The sequence below is a fragment of the Xenopus laevis genome, chromosome 8L, assembly GCF_017654675.1.
Source record: "Xenopus laevis strain J_2021 chromosome 8L, Xenopus_laevis_v10.1, whole genome shotgun sequence".
In the NCBI taxonomy this organism is placed as follows: domain Eukaryota; kingdom Metazoa; phylum Chordata; class Amphibia; order Anura; family Pipidae; genus Xenopus; species Xenopus laevis.
This window is the reverse complement of record NC_054385.1, coordinates 69715248-69734238: the sequence shown is the minus strand read 5'-3', so window position 1 is coordinate 69734238 and position 18991 is coordinate 69715248. Positions and strand designations below refer to the sequence as shown.

General features: G+C 40.6%; 1 protein-coding gene across 3 annotated transcripts in view; it reads left to right on the top strand.

The window, feature by feature from the left end:
• LOC108698614 (spectrin beta chain, non-erythrocytic 4) overlaps positions 1-18991 on the top strand; it is a 62789-nt gene that overhangs the window by 8825 nt on the left and 34973 nt on the right. For all 3 annotated transcript variants that reach the window (XM_018230231.2, XM_041572934.1, XM_041572933.1), the window contains 13 exons: positions 862-953; positions 1057-1137; positions 1318-1433; positions 2106-2218; positions 5217-5404; positions 5564-5681; positions 7157-7315; positions 8647-8949; positions 9388-9538; positions 10308-10621; positions 11741-12300; positions 13123-13260; positions 15626-16382. In XM_018230231.2, coding sequence (XP_018085720.1) covers positions 862-953; positions 1057-1137; positions 1318-1433; positions 2106-2218; positions 5217-5404; positions 5564-5681; positions 7157-7315; positions 8647-8949; positions 9388-9538; positions 10308-10621; positions 11741-12300; positions 13123-13260; positions 15626-16382 — 3090 coding nt within the window. The remainder of the gene's footprint in view (positions 1-861; positions 954-1056; positions 1138-1317; positions 1434-2105; positions 2219-5216; positions 5405-5563; positions 5682-7156; positions 7316-8646; positions 8950-9387; positions 9539-10307; positions 10622-11740; positions 12301-13122; positions 13261-15625; positions 16383-18991) is intronic.

Here is an 18991-nt window from a genome sequence, read left to right as displayed (position 1 = left end):
AAACTGCACTCAAAAGGTTCTTCTAGGATAGGAATAAGGTTTAGTTCTTTGCTAATATAGATGTCTGTCTTACAGACCAGTCTGCGTGTGGGCAGATATAGGCATTAATGCTTTTGTACAGAATTAAAAGTTTATAGAGGAGAAGAAGAAGGCTGTACTGTAATGTAGACAAGTACATTCTAGCCATGTTTGCTCCCATGGGACAGCAAGACATGTTATGATAATGTTTTATAGATCACTAATTACATCTGACATAAAAGCTGGTTTTAGTTCTAAATGTAAGATTTGCGGAAAACAAAGACAGAGCACTATTTTTTTGTTTTAGGTCTCTGAGGGTTGGATTCAGTTTTGCAAGCAAGAAACTGGGCAGTGAAATATGCAGCCTTGTGAAAAATATATGAGACATGTATGATAGGGTGTGTTTTAGAAAAACATGTCAACAGACTTTGCTAGAAAGGAACTCTCATACTGTATGCTGTATGTCATTTGACTCATAGGAAAAAGCTAATAAACATTATTTGTAGGGATGCACCAAATCCAGGATTTGGTTCAGTATTGGGCCAGGATTCAGACTTTTTCAGTAGGCATTGGATTCTGCCGAACATGCGTGCCTGGCCAAACTGAATCTTTAAAATCACACGACTTTTCGTCACAAAACAAGGAAGTAAAAATCATATTTAAACGTTGGCTTCTCTCTGTTCTCTTTCTCTTCCCTTCCCTGATTTGCATATGCAAATTAGGATTTGGTGTATCCCTAATTATTTGTAGCCATTTTTTTCTGATTCTCCTTATTTAGTCTTCCTGGAGCTTCTTTGGAAATCATAGTAATTTAGCATTTATCTTGTTTTCACTTTGCTCTAGATCCAGGTTATAAAGATAGAAACAGAGGACAGCCGCGAGACAAGATCAGCAAAGGATGCCCTTCTCCTTTGGTGCCAAATGAAGACATCTGGGTGAGTGGCAAATGTTTCGAGAACAATGCATGGTGAATTTGTATTTTGCTTTCTGAACTCTATTTAGTGTTGTCTCTATTTAACATTTCATTTGCATTTTTAGATATCCGGAAGTCAATATCAAGAACTTTACCACCAGCTGGAGAGATGGGCTTGCGTTTAGTGCTCTGATTCACAGACACAGGTACAGAGTAGTTTTATTCAGCATTATGGGTTAAGGCACATAGATATTGGGGTGATTAATTGCAGTTATGTCTTCTTAGGGCCATTGATTTCATTAACAAAAAAAAATGTGAAATTAAAAGTGGTCTCATGGTTTGCAGTGCACAGATATTTTACCCACTCCACTTCTTTACGTCCACAGACCAGATACTATAGACTTCAACAAGCTGACCAAATCAAATGCCACATACAACCTTCAGCAGGCATTTAATACTGCTGAACAACAACTGGGCCTTACCAAACTTTTGGACCCTGAAGGTGAGTCATTCTAAATTTTAGCTAAATTCATCGTCATATGCCATCCAATTACCTGATCCCAAGTTAATGTTGGCTATTCTAGTGAGTGTATATATTGTGAGGGTTTTGGGAGGTGTGTAGGTGACCTGCACAGTTGGAAATTACAAAAACATCAAATTATGATTACAGCATTTGGTTGAATTTATCTTAGAAATATACTTGCTACTGTTATAGAGTTACGTGATTTATTACAACCTGGATATTGTGTACTCTGACCATAGTCCAATACTTTTCCCTGTCATTGAAACAGGACAGTAAGACACTGTAAATCCGGTTGCCATGTACTTTTGCTGGAGATATTACATGTTTACAGCCATGTTGTCAACATAGTTTACTGCACTTTTGCAGTTCAGGCTTTGAGTGTAGACTAATGAATGGGGCATTATAGTTGATTGATACATACAGTAGTTGGCATTTACGGTCTGCTTGCCACACTCATCGCCAACAGCAATTATGTCACCACAAACTGTTAAAAATGGCTTTTGGCAACAGAGCTGGGGTCATTTTTTGATGTAATTAAGCAAACTTGTGATCTTTCTCCAATTATTTTATTCAACAGGAAAAGTGAAACATAAACTAAGAATAACACTTTTCTTTTGTGTGTGTTTATTCTTCTTCCTTTGGTCCCAAAAGATGTCAATATGGAGCATCCAGATGAAAAATCCATCATCACATATGTGGTATCTTTTTATCACTACTTCTCCAAGATGAAGGCACTAGCTGTGGAAGGCAAGCGGATTGGCAAGGTAAGATATGTCTGTTTTAAGTATGTGCTACATTGCAGGGCTTGCTGTCCTTCACAAAGCCAATTGTTTTCTCTTGCCTAGATTGGGGGACACAGGCACAATGGGGATGAAGATCCTGTTGCTTGGAGAAAGGACACTAAAAGGTTAAAGTGGCTCCTCCGGGCTTCATCCCCGCCTACCTCAATATTCTGCTTTCTTTTAGTGTCCTCACTAAAAGAACGGACACTTTGTGGCTGGGAGCAATGGTACAGATTTCAGTATCATGCCACTACTGGGGGGTCAGTGTTTCTTTTCCAGAACCCCTCCAGCCAAGGACTTCTGATCTGAAGATGCTCTGTAGCCTTCCCGCTCTACGGAGGCTGCAGGCTGGGGGCTACCCCCACACTACCCTGGGCAACTGGTTCCCTCTCCCTGGAGGCTGTACCAGTAGCCACAACGGAGGGTTCACCTTTTATTGAGCATTCTTGCCCCCTCCCCCCATTACTTGATGCATGTCAGCTCTGCAGAAAGGCATTTAGTTTCAATTTCACTTCTATTCTCTGACAGAGAATTCCCTACAGGGGGACATAGGACACAGCTTCTTTTCTCCCTCTTGCGCCTGTAACCACATATTTTCCTTCCTTCCGGGGTTCCCAGCGCCATTTCCCATCGACCTTTTGTGCAACTATCTGGCGCTGTGTCTTGTCATTGCACACGCGCCTCATGGGCGCTATCTTACTAAGGTACAAAGCCCGGGAAACCCGGGTAACCTTACTTACTGGGTGGCACTACATAGTATAGCCATGACGGGCAGGGCAGATGACCAGTCCCTTCCCAAGCAGATATACCGACCTTACTAAGGGCCAGAAAGCCCGTCTCTGCACGCATCTACCACAGGGTATGGAGGACATTTATATCCTGGGGTGTGAATCTAAAGCCAAAGACCAACAATTTTGGGACAAAGGTAGGCTATTGTTATTCCTTCATTAGGGTTTAGACAAAGGGCTGGCGCTCAGTTTACTGAAGGTTCAGGTATCAGCCGTATCCATTCCTTTTCAGCAGCAGCTTGCAATGCTGCCCAACATCAAGACCTTCCTCCAGGAAGCATTGAGGATGATACCTCCATACCGTCATCCAATCCCTCCCTGGGATCTCAATATGGTACTTGCAGGAGCAACCGTTCGAGCCATTGGATTCAATTACATTACCTCTGCTGACTCTTAAGGTCGTTTTTCTATTAGCCATCACTTTGGCTGGATGAGTTCAGAACTAGCAGCTCTATCCTGTCATCCACCATTTTTGATTTTTCACAAGGACAAAGCGATATTGAGATCTACCCGGTGGTGTCAGAATTCCATCTTCAACAGGACCTGGTGGTTCCTTCATTTTGTCCTGAATCAAAGACAAAGTTGGAACAGAAGTTACACAACCTAGATGTGGTTTGTTCTCTCAGAACATACACCAGGGCTACCAAGAGCATAAGGAAGGTGGACAACCTCTTTGTCTTACCAGAAGGACCACGGAAAAGCCTTAAGGCATCTAAGGCCACCATTGCCAAGATGGATTAGTTCAGCAATCTTGAAGGCCTATGAGGTACAAGGTGAGGCCACATCCTTCTGGGTTCAGCTCATTCTACTCGTTCGCTCAGGACTTCTTGGGCGGTTCGCCACCAGGCTTCAGCAGAACAGTCTGTAGGGCTGCAGTGTGGTCATTCACACACACCTTTTTCCATATTCTAAAAGGGCATACATTCGCCTCAGCCGAAGCGAGCTTCGGGAGGAAAGCGTTGCAGGCGGTTATTCCCTGAACACTACTCCTGCCCTCATGGGTAGCTTTGGGACGTCCCCAATCTAGGCAAGAAAAAAATAAATTACTGTTAAATCCGTTTATTTTGTCCTACATTGGGGGACACAGGCCTTCCCTCCCTGTATTAGTTCATGTTAACGTTAATCAGATTATATCATATATAATGATATTGTTCAAATACCAACAAGTTCAAACAGCAGGTGGTTCATGCCGTGCTCAGCTTGCATTGGGGAGGTGCTCCTTCTCTTCACATGGGCAATTGGTAGGGCTCGTCATCTCTTCTTTGGTCAGAAAACTGAGGATTGAGGAGGTAGGCAGAGATGAAGCCCGGAGGAGGAGGAGCCACTTTAACCTTTTAGTGTCCTTTCTCCAAGCAACAGGATCTTCATCCCCATGGTGCCTGTGTCCCCCCCAATGTAGGACAAGAGAAAAGGATTTAACAGTAAGCACAAAAATCTATTTTTCAAATAGTACACCACGAATGTTTTTTCAGTTGCTTTCTATTCTGAAATATAATGTTTTTCTAAAATGTATGTTTTAAAGGGGTGGTTCATTACACTTTATTTGTTCAGCAGCTCCACAGTTAGACTGGAATATGAATAGGAGACAGCCCAAATATTAATGTAAATCACCAGTGGCAAATCACACGTGCTGCTTCACAAGGAAACTTGGGCTACTTTGCAATGAGTATGTTTTCCCACCCGCGATTCACATTACTGCTAGTGGCAGGGGCGTCCTTCAGGCTGATGCCTGAGGCAGCAGCCCAGATGCCACCCCCACACCCCTCCCGCTCCACACATAAAAATCAACGTCGGAGGGCAGCATCACTAGTGCAATGAGCGCAATAGCGCTCTCTGCACTAGCAGAGCCGAATTTCCGTGTTAAACCCAGAAATTGACTCTTAAAGTTACAAGAGGCGTCTTTTTTTCGCCCCTTGTAACTGGCAGCTCGCTGCCGTCTGAGGCAAGGTTGCCTCATGCCAGGAGCAGCCCTGGCTGGTGGGAAGAAAACTAGGGAGGTATTACTTCTATTTCAGACCATATACTATCTATGAGTGAAATGAAAAAAATTATTGTATATGTCCCCTGTAATAAAACTGCTTCCTTTTTGAGGCCATACCTTGATGTGTGATTCTAGTGGCCCTTCCTTTATCACATACAAATCCAAAAGCTTACATTTTAGAATCTTAAATTCACTGCCTTGCATTTAACAGGTACTTGACAAGGCTATTGAGACTGAGAAAGATATCATCAGGTACGAGGTATTGGCTTCTGAGCTCTTGGAATGGATTGAGAGAACAATATCCATAATCACCAACCAGAAATTTGCTAACTCACTGCTGGGTGTTCAGCAGCAACTCCAGGTCTTCACTACCTACTGTACCACTGAAAAGCCCTGCAAGTGAGTCATAGTCTGTGAAATTCCCTCATTAATTTAATGTAAGTATTTAACGTATAGTTTTAATGAGTCTTGTTAGAATCACTCCTTAAAATTATTTTTATATATTTATATCTATTTTTATCTATAGAGACTGACAATTAACTAACTTGCTTTTTTCAGGTTCCAGGAAAAAGGAAATTTGGAGGTTTTGCTATTTAGTATTCAGAGCAAGATGAGGGAAGAGAAATGTAAACTTTATGTCCCAAGTGAAGGCAAAAACATTTCTGACATCAATAAGGTGAGGCTAAAATGAGGCATTTGGAGATTTGTCTACAGTAATTTACACGTTGAATCTATGCGCTTAAGCTTATTCTTTTGTGAGGCAGAAGATTTTTGAAAAATTCAATGTAGCTATGCTTATTTCAATATGTATGTGTTAAGCATATTGAAAGTGTTATGATTATGCCTGGGGAAGCTTTCTTTGTTTTGTTGATCTTTTTTTTTTTTTTTTACATTTTCTGTTTCAATTCTTTAATTAGGAGTGAGCCTTCAGTAGGTCATTAGACCCATTAAAGGACAAGGAAAGTTAAACTAAAGAAGTAGGCTAGAAATGTTCTACGTTATGTTTTAGGCTTCTGTACCAGCCCCAGGCAACCACAGCCCTTTAGCAGTAAAACTGTATCTCCAAAGATGCCCTAGTAGTTCTCCATCTTCTTTTCTGCTGATTCACTGCACATGCTCTATGCTGCTGTCAGTTACTGAGCTAATGGACCAACTCAAAATACACAGTAAACATAGAATATAACTGTCACAGTATAAGGCTGATTAGTAATTAATATGGATAATTACTACATGACAGAACAGAAACCAGTGCAACTAGCATGAGAATTTAATTATCAGCCCTGTAGCATCATCTTATATTACAGGCCAACCTCATTTTCTGCTTGATAATTTGCAACGAACCCTAAGCTTAGCTTCTCAACAGCTGCTCAGAGCCCACTGAGCATGCGAGTGTCAGACACTTTTCAAAATGGTGACCCCCTGTGACAGGTTTGAAGTCCTGGACCATTGCTGCTATTGAGAAGCTGAAACTTTAGGCTGGTGCGATAAGTTCAGTATATAAAACATGGCATTTTTAGCCCTATTTATTTTTAGGGTTTAGTTCTTCTTTAAGCATTAGGTTGTAGTAGGTGCAAGGAGAACTAAACCAATAAGAAAAGCCCCTACCTACTACCCTAGATAGCCCCCCTGCTTCGCCCCCCCACATAGTTGATTACCCCTGGAAGTGCCCCTAACACAGTATTCGTGTATCAGTGCAGAGTAAGCGGGGCGGAACTCATGGGTGCCATCTTCCAGCTCTTCGGTATTCAGGTCCTCTTTCTTCCCTTCGGCAATTTTCCATGAGCTCCGCTGAGCTGACTCTGCACCTACAAGCGAGTACTGTGTATGGGGGTATCAGGGGTAATCAACTATGCGGGGGTAAGCAGGGAAGGGGGACTATCTAGGGTAGTGGTAGGGGCTTTTCTTATTGGGAGTGTTTAGTCCGCCTTATATTTTTAACATAATGTTTGGTGCTTACATCTGGATTGGAAAGTGTATAACAGGAACCTGGAGTCCAGGTAAGCACAAGACCAAGATATAACCCCACCTTGACATCTGCATTGCTTTTAAGCCAAAAAAAATATTACATGGATCCAAGCCACAATTTTAACTGTACCTTATATTAGTGCTAGTATTTGCTCAGACACATTATGTTGCCACAATATATTGCAGGCCTGGGCAAACTTGGAGAAAGCAGAGCATGAGCGGGAAGTAGCTTTGCGTAATGAACTCATCCGTCAGGAGAAACTGGAGCTGCTTTCTCAACGCTTTGATCAGAAAGCTTCCATGAGGGAGGCATGGCTAACTGAGAACCAGCGCCTGGTTTCCCAGGTACTGTAAACAGAGTACATTAATAATGAGATAATTTGTTCAGTAAACTATTATTATTGTTGACAAATAATTCTAAAATGGAAATAGTGCTGTAATTGTTTCATCCAAAAATAAGCTAACAGATTCCACCTTCCAAAAGTATACAAACCCCTCTATGTAATAAATTGCACAGAGTTTACCCAGGTGCAGCCTGGCAACCCATAGCAACCAATAAGTTGTTTACTCTTAAACAGAGAACCAGAAAAAAAGATACCTGCTTTTTGGTTGCTATAGGTGGAAAGAACTGTAGAAAACATTGCTCTTTATATAACATATGACTTGAAGTGCTACACTGTAGCTGTCAGAGCTCATTTACTTACTAGTGCAGGGAAGGTTGCAGAGTGCAAATGGAGATCCCATTTGAAAGGGAGGACCAGGTCAATGACTTATTTTTTTTTGAGCAGTTTTCTGATGAGCAGATGCTTTGACCAGGGCTTGGTGCTGTTTTGGGTTTAAATGACCCCACATTCAGCAGCAGGGACATCAACATATATAAAATCAAAGGAAATGGTGGGAGGGTGAAGCATGGTGATAAGTTCATAAAAACTTACTTGAGTTGTTATGGAGTTATAAATAAATTCAGCCTCTCTGGAGTTCTGACCAATTGTCTTTATTATGGGAGTTAATACAATGGTAGAATTTCTCAAAAGATTGATTGGTTCTTTCAGGCATTGCTTTGAAAGTGATAGGCAGAAGATGAAAAATTGTTAACTGCATGATGATTTTAACAAAGTATTGAAAATGATCATGTTCGTTATCCAATTATTTTGAACTATGTATCAAAATGGCTGTAATTCCTAAATGGCTTGTATAATATTTTTGTTGAACCTGTAGAATTGCAGCTGAAAGTCTGCACATCAATCACATTGCACTTTGCACTTGCACACATTTGCAACAGGAGCAGGTTAATTGAAACATAATAAAACTCATCATAGTGTGTGTGAATGTGAAAGGGACCTTAGACTGTAAACTCTACTGGGGCAGGGATTTGTGTGAACAATGAATAATCCTTTTAAAAACAATCCAGAAATGTGTTGGTGCTATATAAATAATGATATGTCATTTTCCCAAGGGGGGCTACCAAAGTAAAAATCAGCTTGGTGTATTTTCCACAGCCCTTTTGAAAATTAAATTACATATTGTTTGCCAATCTCGTCATCATTCTGAAAAATATTTAATTGCGGTATTAATCAATAAGTAACAAAAAAGAAATGCAAAGATTTGCTGGATATAGGAGACAGGCTGGTAGAATTTTATGTAAAATGTAGATCTGACTTATCACCCTTTCACAGGATAACTTTGGTTATGACCTCCCTGCCGTGGAGGCTGCAATGAAGAAACATGAGGCGATTGAAGCTGATATTTCCTCATATGAAGAACGAATACAGGTAGTGGCTGATCTGGCTCAAGAGTTGGAGGCTGAGGGATATTATGATATCTGTAGGATTTCTGCCCAAAAGGACAACATACTACGTCAGTGGAACCTTCTTAAGGACATGCTGAACTCCCGAAGAGGGAGGCTGGAGCAGAACTTGTCCTTGCAGAAAATATTCCAGGAAATGGTTTATATGATTGACTGGATGGATGAAATGCAGGTAACATGAATTAATATGTACTGTTTTAAGGAGCAGTAAAACACTAACAAGAAGAAGCTTCACACCTCTTAGTATTTGTGATACATATCCTGAACATGAAGGAGATACACACCTTTTAGAAACTGTTAATGAGAGATTTTATTTCACAAACTTATACAAAATAGAAACAAAGAAAAGTTAGGCACCCCCAAATGATTGTAAATACTTACCTCACACCCCGGGCCAGTGCTCCTATCAGCAGAAAACTGCACCAGAAACTTCTAGCAAGCACCAGGAAAAATAGGCTTCATTGCCCATAGTAATTGTGGCACATACCCTGCTTCTGGATAGAGGTTGCATAGCTTTTGGCAACTATGGAATATTCACTGCCCAAGGAATATCTGCTGGGTTGAGAAAAATGAGTTTCCTCTGGAATTACAAGATTTTCTTGTTTTGCAGGTCCCTTTATCTTCCAAAGACTTTGGAAAACACTTGTTGGAAGTGGAGGACCTGCTGCAGAAACACTCTTTACTGGAAGCTGACATTGCTGCTCAAACTGAGAGGGTTAATTCTCTGAACCAAGCTGCCCTCAAATTCACTCAGATGACTGGTTGGTATTTTGTCTACTTCTTGTCCTTCTTTTGGTGTAAATCTATGAAACTGGTTGGTACTCTTTGTTTTAAAATTGTTTGATGCAAAGGCTAATTTACAAAGTAAGTACAATTTTTGGATGAAATATGCCATACTTTTTACCAACAATACAAACATTTTTTCCAGAATTTTAGTGTATTTGTGCCCTTTGCTTCTTGTTTGATGAACCATTACATAAGCAAATGTAGCATCCATTTTGGTTAAACGCAGTCAAGTTTTTACCCTGCATTGATGTTGGAATGGCCTCACATTCTGTGTGCAATGTTAATAATGGTATTAGCACTAGATTCACTCAGCATTGGTCTGTTGCAACCTTCAAAGGGAACCCTGGATTTACAGACAGGGCTGGGCTACCAGTAATTCCTGGGTTTCCTTGCATCAGTATGTACCTTTTTGTGTAACTCATCAGAGAAGTCTAAAGGGGTACATTGGCACTTGACCTAAGTGGCAAAGGAGCATATTTTTGACAATGCATTCTCGATTTTGTGCTAGTGCTTTGCACTCGCATGCACAAATGAGGCTTTAGTGGTACAAATTTCCTTTTCAGGAAACATTTTGCAGTGAAATTTCAGAGTTTAGCAATTGCTGCTACTATGAACAAAAAACCCCACCATATGCATCTCGTTTTAATGCTCTGTCATAACCTGCCCTACAAATCTTTTTCAATCTAGGAATTGTTTGCTTGGCATTGGAGCTAAAAACAATATAATTGTATTTATAATTCATAGATTACCAGCCCTGTGACCCTCAGGTCATTTGCAACCGTGTGGAACATGTCAAGAGTTGCTTAGACAGTCTGCGCCAGCTAGCTGAGAAGCGCCGCGGGGAACTGGAGGAGTCACGTCGCCTGTGGTGTTTTCTGCAGGAAGTGGAGGAGGCTGAAGGCTGGATCTGTGAAAAAGAACATATCTTGTCTGCACCACAGAGCTATGGAAAGGATCTAAGTAGCGTTCTTCGTCTTCTAAGTAAACATAAGATCTTGGTAGGGGAACTAAGAGGCAGGCATGCCATGTTACAACAGACCCTCCAGAAGGGAGAGCAGGTGAGCCTGTCAGCATAACACCAGATAAGCTGTTTCTGAATATTTAATACATAATTTTAGTATATAATTATACATTTTTTTATTATATATAACGTTATCTAATAGGAGTTTGCATATGAATATATTTTCTTGTATGCACTGGGGTCATAGTAGAAACTGACTGTGATGTGACATACTTCAACTGGTGCATATGGATTTGAAGAGCAACTGATTACAAGCGTCCAGTGTACAGCTTTAAGAACTGGTTCATACTGTTAGATTAGGTGTCTTACCATAGACCTGCAGCTATAGGGAATTGAAAACTATGATATTATCAGTATAATAGGAGGTAGACAGTTTAATTAGGTTCAATTTCCATTCCTTGGGGTCCTATTTATTATGCTGTGTAAAACAAAATTTGCAAAAAAAAAAAAAAAGCTGTGTATAATAAATGGTCGAATTTATCTATTTTTTTTTACATGGCAAGCCTGGCGATTTGTAGCAAATTATCCCGACTTTGTTTTACACCACATAAAAAATCTGTCCCTAAATATACACATAAAAAGGAAGAAAGGGGCAAAAAGCAAATAGCAAAAAGCAAATAAATGAAAAAAAATGCCATCTGAATAAAAAAAAATACACAATTTTTGGGAGAAGTCAGTACAAAATTATAATCAGTCACTTTTTTAACAAGTTTTTTTTTTTTTATCATTGTTACATTAACTTATTTAGACTTCAAAGCTACCATCACAAACTGCAGTTTCTACTTTTCATTTAAATATTAGCTCCCTACTGTAGTGATCGAATCAAGGAGGAACTGACACATATACAAGTCACATTAATGCTCACTGGCTAAAGGATGGAATTAAGATATAAACTGGACGCTCTCTTTGTACACTTTGTCATTGGTTCTCTGTTGAAACACGTCTTTTCCTGCAATATTATGTCTAAGGCCCACTATACCGGATCATGTAATTTCTGTTACTGTATGTTGATTTTAGACTTACTGACCATACAGATGTCATTCACATTAGTATCTTCTAATAGTGATTGGCCCAAGAATTGTGTGACTTTTTGGGTCTAGAAGAGAAGTTGCACATTTTGATACCTTAATAAAAAATGTTTTATTTTACTTAAAAGGTGCTTTCCAAGAGACGAAAAGGAATGTCTGGGCTTCGTCAGCGAATGGAGCAGGTGAGACTTAAGTGGGAAAACCTAGAGAAGGCATGTGATAACCACCAGCAGAAGCTTCAGGAAGCTTCCAGCTTCTACCAGTTCAGCGCTGACACAATGGAGTTAGCAGGTTGGCTGCAGGATACTTACCGCTTAGTCTCCAGTGACGACTTTGGTCATGATGAGTACTCAACACAATCCTTGGTAAAGAAACACAGAGCAGCAACTGTGGAAATCGAGAAACACAAAGTTGCTGTGTTGGGTCTCAGACAGCAACTGTCAGAACTGGGTGCAGAGTATAGGGATCAGGTTGACGTGCAGATTACTATTGTGGAGGTGGAGCAGCTCTACGGAGAAGTGGTGGAAGTATCTGCCCTCAGGAACCAATGGCTTCAAGATGCCTTGGATGTTTATAAGATGTTTGGTGAGGTAAACTCATGTGAGGTATGGATTGATGAGAAAGAGCAGTGGTTGATGAAGATGGAAATTCCTCAGCGACTTGAAGAGGTTGAGGTTGTTCAGCACAGGTAGGAATAAATCATACATATTATCTAATTGCCATTCCTGTTATGTCTGAAAAATATAATGGTATATTATTAGTGGGCTTATATAATTGGAAGGGACCAAACTGAAACCACTTTCTAGGAATCAATAGAATTTTCATAATACTATGTTTTGTTTGAGTGGTTATCTCTTCAGCGATTGAGTAATAGTTTACATGTAATTGAACTGAAAACAGTAGAAAAGCATTTTGATATAATAAATGATATAACAATGTAAAAACATTAAAAAAAACGAAGAGGAATTTAAATCCAGAATTGCCCTGTGAAAGAGAAGGATATAGGAAGGTGCTTACAAGCAGCGGGGGAGGCTGCAAAAAAGTTAATAAAGCATCATGTAAAGAAAAAAGAAAGAATGAGTTAAGGGGAAACATGGAGAGAAGGGGGGGGGGAGACTAGCAGCAAAGTGAGAAGTGTACATGGTTATAAGCCATGCATGAGAAACTCCATTGAGGGTGAAGCACCTTTATAACTCAATTTGTGTATGGTTCATATTTAGCTTTTTACTGTTGATAATAATACCCAGGCTAGGTATCTAGGAGGCATCTGCACCGCCAACACATTGCACCACTAGAGAAGAGCCATAGAGTAACAGGAAGTTGGTGAGCTCTGTGACCCTTGCACATAAACACTTCCTGAATGGAAACAAAGAGTGATAGGAATAGAGGACCATTCAAGTGGAAAAACATAGGGGGGCAATAAAAATAAAAGATAAGCATGGTGTAAAGTATGGGAAAGTGGCTTTATTAATACTTTCCCTCTAATTCTCACTTTCTGTCTTCCATTTAGATTTGAGAGCCTAGACCAGGAGATGAACAGCCTAATGGGGCGTGTGCTGGATGTAAATCAGATTGTACAGCAGCTTCTTGAGAGTGGTCATCCCAGTTCTTCTGAGGTTCGTGCTTGCCAGGACCACCTAAACAGCAGGTATGCCCAGGCATGCTGTAGTTATTCACGTGAAGCAGCAGCACATGAGCATTTCATAATTATTATTTTTCCCAACAGTTCCACAATTAGTAAAAAAAATGTATCACTTTTTTAACTATCTTTAGATCCCTATTTCTGACTCTGTCCCTTAGTCCATTTAAATCTGGTTTGGTATGATAATCCATACAGATCAATCCACAATCTGAAAAAAATAAATTCAATGTACAATATTATTAAAGGAGAAGGAAAGGTTAAAACTAAGTAAGCCTTATCAGAAAGGTCCATCGAAATATACCAGTAAACCCCCAAAGTAATGCTGCTCTGCTTCCCCTGTCAAAAGAAACACTGCATTTCTTTCCTTCTATTGTGTACACATGGGCTTCTGTATCAGACTTCCTGCCTTCAACTTAAACCTCATTGCCCTGGGCAAGAGCATGCTCAGTTTTCTCCTCTTCCCCCGCCCCCTCCCTTCTCTGCTCTAATCTGAGCCCAGAGCAGGGAGAGACTCAGGCAGGAAGTGATGTCACACCACGTTAATACTGCAGCTCCTATCCTAAACAAACAGAGAGTTTCTAGAGCTTTTTACTCAGGTTTGGTAAAACATTCTACAGAATAAATTTAGCATTCTAGCTTGCACTATTGCAGCTAATCTATTGGCAATAAAATGCCTCCGTAGCTTTCCTTCTCCTTTAAAAACAACCTAAATAAAAATCTGACCTAAAACTATTTAAAATTATCTGAAATGGGGTGCAGGTCATATTTCCAATTAAGGCCATGGGGTTCCAACTTCTCTGAAACACATATCCACTTTGCTTCTTTTTGTAAGAGTTCTTTAATCCTATTGCCACCTCAGCGAGATATTGGAACATTATCAATGACTTGGAATTTCAGTTGTTGGACCCTTTGGGGCAAATTTACTTACCTCTGAAGTTGCGCCAGCGCTGGCTTCACTGCACTTCACCAGGGTGCCGTTAATTCACTAAAATCCGAAGTTGCGCTCAGGGAGGCGAAAGGTAGCGAAGTTGCACTAGCGTCAATTCATCAAGCAAAGTGAAGTTAAGCTGGCCATAGACGCAAAGATCTGATCGTACGTATCGAGGATTCGTACGATTTTCAGAACGTGTGTGGAGAGTCCTGACATTTTTCGTCCGGCGGAGATCGGTCGTTTGGTCGATCGGACAGGTTAGAAAATTTCTGTTGGCTGCCGATAATATCTCTGCGTGTATTGCCGGTCGTACGATTTTCAGTGGGAGACTGTCACTAGTTTTGGTTGGACATAGATATCGTACGATTGCTGTCAGGGGCAGAACATCGGCTGATCTGTTCTTTTACTAATCTGACTGGTAAGACTTTGAACTGAATGGTTAGTGGCGGGTCGGGAGATGGGAAAGTCCGATCGTACAATGAATCGTACGATCGGATCTTTGCATCTATGGCCAGCTTTATGCTAGCAATGCCAAATTTGCATACGGCGCCAAGTTAAAGTACAATAGACGTATGTGTAGCACCAAATACATTACACTACACAAGCCTGAGAAAGCTTTATAAAATAAAATAGAGTTGTTATTATGCCCTATACATGTGCCCACTGTATGGTTTAGGTGCCATATGTTAGGAAATGTAGTGGGGACGGAGGGTACCCCCAAAAAAATTTACGATCTTTTTCAGCCCATCATCCTTAAAAAAGTAAAAGACGCCAGCGTTTTTTTGGGACTTTTTTTAAAGCAAGCCCTATCTACTCTATTGCACTTCGCCTGGTCTGAGGTGGCGAAGGCAAGTCTGGCGCAAGAGGTAACGTTCAGTAAAATGCGCAAGTTAGTGAATAAGCATAATTACGCAACTTCGCCTGGCGTAAGGATGCGAAGTAGCGCTAGAGTAGGTCCACTTCGCTAGCGAATTTACTGCAGCACCCGTTAGTAAATCGGCAAAGTAATGAAATGACGTCCGAATTTGCCCTAGTGTTAGCCGCTTCGTGCTTTAGTCAGCTATTTGTCGGCAGACACAATAATTTCAAGTTCAGACAGGAGAGGAGGCTAATGCCTGCGTAGGGGTGATTTTCAGCCTATGTATTATCAGCATGCTAATTTCATCCCCATCTGACAATTGTTTTAATCACCTGCCATACGCAGATGATATTGGCTGCCAGATTCCCACCAACACTGCACTCTGCATTTCGCACCTGATTTTTAATCCGGCCTAAGAGTGCATAATTGCTATGGACGCAAGTGTTTAGTGAATGAGATTTTATGCCTCACAGTGCTCTGCCACTTGTGTCCATGTGTATGTAAATGAGACCTGTTTTGTATATAAAGTATTTTGATTTTCTTGCATCATAGTGTTCAATCTGCTAAATCTGTTTGAATAGGTGGAATAGAATTGTGGAGTTGGTGGAACAAAGGAAGGAACAATTAAGTTCCGTTCTCCGTCTCCAGAATTATTTCCTGGAATGTAATGAAGTAAAATCCCAGATTCGGGAAAAAAGAAGAGCTATGGAGACTCCACAGTGTGGAAGTGGTGAGCTAGGTGGCGTGTTGTCTCTTCAGAGGAAACTTTCCAGTATGGAGGCTGCTTTGTTGGCTCTGGAACCCAAACTTGTTCAGCTTCAGCAAGATGCAGAAATTCTTGCCACCAGCCATCCTGCTGAAGGAATGGATGTACTTGTGCATTTTGAGGAAATCAGTGGAGAATGGGATGCCTTAAAGAGGACTCTTCAGGGGTGTGAGGACTCCCTGACAGTTGCCAACAAGCTGCAACAGTTCATTCAGGACCTAGACAACTTCCTTACTTGGTTGGTAAAAACACAGACAGCTGTGGCTGCTGAAGAACTTCCATCAAATTTAACAGAAGCTGAGAGACTTCTGGGACTTCATGGTTCCCTTAAAGAAGAGATCAGCCGGTATGAGGAAGATTACAACAAAATTCAGGCAGTCAGTGACCTTTTAAGTCTGGAAGAGGCAGACCTTCCATATCTATCACTGCAGCAATGGCTACAGAAGTTGGAGGTGGGATGGAGCAAGCTGCTGCAGATGTGGGAGAACAGAAGGGAAGTTCTTGTTCAGGCACACATTTTCCATCTTTTCCTAAGAGATGTTAAACAAGCTGAAGCCTGTCTAAACACACAGGTGAGGCCTTTCAATATCTATTTGTGCATTTAAAGTAACGCTATGTCCATAATTTCCCTTTTTCCTTAATAATCTCAGTTTGTTTTTACATAGGCATGTTCTGTTTAGGGATGCACCGAATCCAGGATTCGGTTCGGGATTAGGCCTTTTTCAGCAGGATTCGGATTCGGCCGAATCCTTCAGCCCGGGGCGAACCCAGTCCTAATTTGCATATGCAAATTAGGGACAGGTGGAAATTGCGTGGTTTTTTGTCAAAAAACAAAAGTAAAAAATGGTTTCCCCCTTCCCACCCCTCATTTGCATATGCAAATTAGGATTCGGTTCGGTATTCGGCCAAATCTTTAGTGAAGGATTCAGGGGTTCGGCCGAATCCAAAATAGTGGATTCGGTGCATCCCTAGTTCTGTTGCATTTTATATCCCAGGGGTTTATTTATAATGGAGCATGCCATAAATTAAACTTCTACAAAATGCATTTGGGCTCAGTACATGGCAATGGGCTGAATGTCTAACACAAATGATTGTCATATTGCAAAGTGGCTAGATCAGTTTTCCAATTCAGCACACAAGGGAAGCTGTCAATGCTCCCTGCAATAGGCAGTTGTTAGAGGGCCCTTTCCACATCACTACCATTAGTAGCTTTTGTATGCCTTCCTGCACTGCTGTTCTTTCCTATCTTGTTATGCTGTTTTGTTGCAATTATACTGTATTATTCCCTGATTTTCTGTAACGTAGCTGGTTATGCCCTCCAGCTTTGTTGTTTGTTGTTATAACAGCTTGTGTTGGGGGGGAGAAAGGTTTGACTGCTGCTGCTGTCAGGCAAAATCTTTGACTGACACACATTGAGGTGCGGCAGGTGGTGGTCCATCTTTCTGCTCCAGGTTTAGTCACTCAAAGTGCTTTTCATTTAATATTATCAGTAATGGTAACAAGCCATTTTTAGCTTTGCTGACTACCAGCCAAAATCCCCTGTATGCCATAAACCTGATGAAAACTGCCTAACACTGCTAGTACAGGTGAATGTTCAGATCCTGCAAAGCTCATGTTCAGGCTGAAAACAGCCTGTACTTGCTGTGTCAGGCAGATTTAGTTTACATTAATAAGAAGCATCATTTCTTAGCCAGCTAAATTAAACTGTTAAAAAATTTACTCCATATGCTATTATCCTCAGACTCTCTGAATCTGTGTGTAATGTAGATGCCGTACATGCACTTGTAAATAATGGTATAGTAAGTTCCAATGACAATATTTTCACATATTAAATACATTATACAGTGAAAGGCAGTGTGTACTTAAACCCCAAATACGTTATATACAGTGAGTTGCCCTGACATCCCAGACCCCACTTCACCCTTCCAAAAATCAGGTTAACTGAAGGCTGGAGTAGGAGTTAGCATCCTACAGGTCAAAATTAGTACAAAAAATGTGTACTGCTAAAAATGCATCTATGTGCCACCTAGTGGTAGATATGAGCACCCAGCAAGAGAACTAGGAGGAAAAGCTAAATTGTATACCCAGGGAGAACTGAATAGTGGAAAGAGTAGTTGTCTGAAAGGACATACATGATACTGTGCTGGCTCCTTCTGCACACACACAGGATCATGCATAATGGGATGGCATCTCACAAACATACATTAACTTGTTTGAAAATAAAGTTTTAGATGGTAGAAAGCATTATTTGCAATGCACACAGCGTATTAAAAACGATACTGCATACATCACAACAGTATGCCTTTAACCAGTGTGTTACAAGGTGGGTGGGAGGGAGAGACAAGGACCCAATGCTGTTATGTAGGGTGTCCGCATTCGTATCGGACCATTTATATAGTACCAGTATATTTTGCAGCCCTAAATCAGTTATCTATCTAGGTAATGGATTCCTGCTTACAAAACAGTCACAACAAGGTGAGAGTGCAGGGGGTTGTTTGCTTGTAATCTAATTATTTATCTCTCAAGGACCAAAGGTAGTGTAGCTTCAGTATCCCTGTTAGTTCAAAAAATAACAGAACATACATTTCTTATGAGTATGTTTAGCACAAGCCCTGTTTATTGAACTTTTGTTGAACTGCCTGATAGTTGCTGGTGTTGACATTTTGAAGAGTTTAAGAACTAACTTTGTGGGAAGCGTCATGGAATGATTTTCAGTTTTTTGGTTTTGTCGTAATAGAATTGATTAATGTTATAAAGCATATAACAGTTTTTCCTATAGGGAGCAAAACACAAAAGTCTTCACTTATTTATGAAACCATTATTAAAAGAGAAAAAATAAAATCACTGTAGGTGCCAAAATCACTACTTTTACAGGAAAAAAAAAAAAACAAGGAACCAACCCAGGGTGCTTTCCAGTAGATGCTTTTGGGTGTGCCCTGAGCAAGGTGCATGCATGTTATAGTAACTTCAGAGAAATTACTGTACTGCACATGCACGTAACTTCGGATAACACAGGGGATACCTAGGAACAGTGATAACATGCTCTGTAGGAGAGCACTCCTTTTAGTCACTATTTTACCTCAGATTTTAGTGTTTCTGGTAAAAGAAAAAAAATAAAATGGAAAAGAAATATTTTAGATGCAGCATATTCAGGAACAAATCTCATAGGACACACACATAT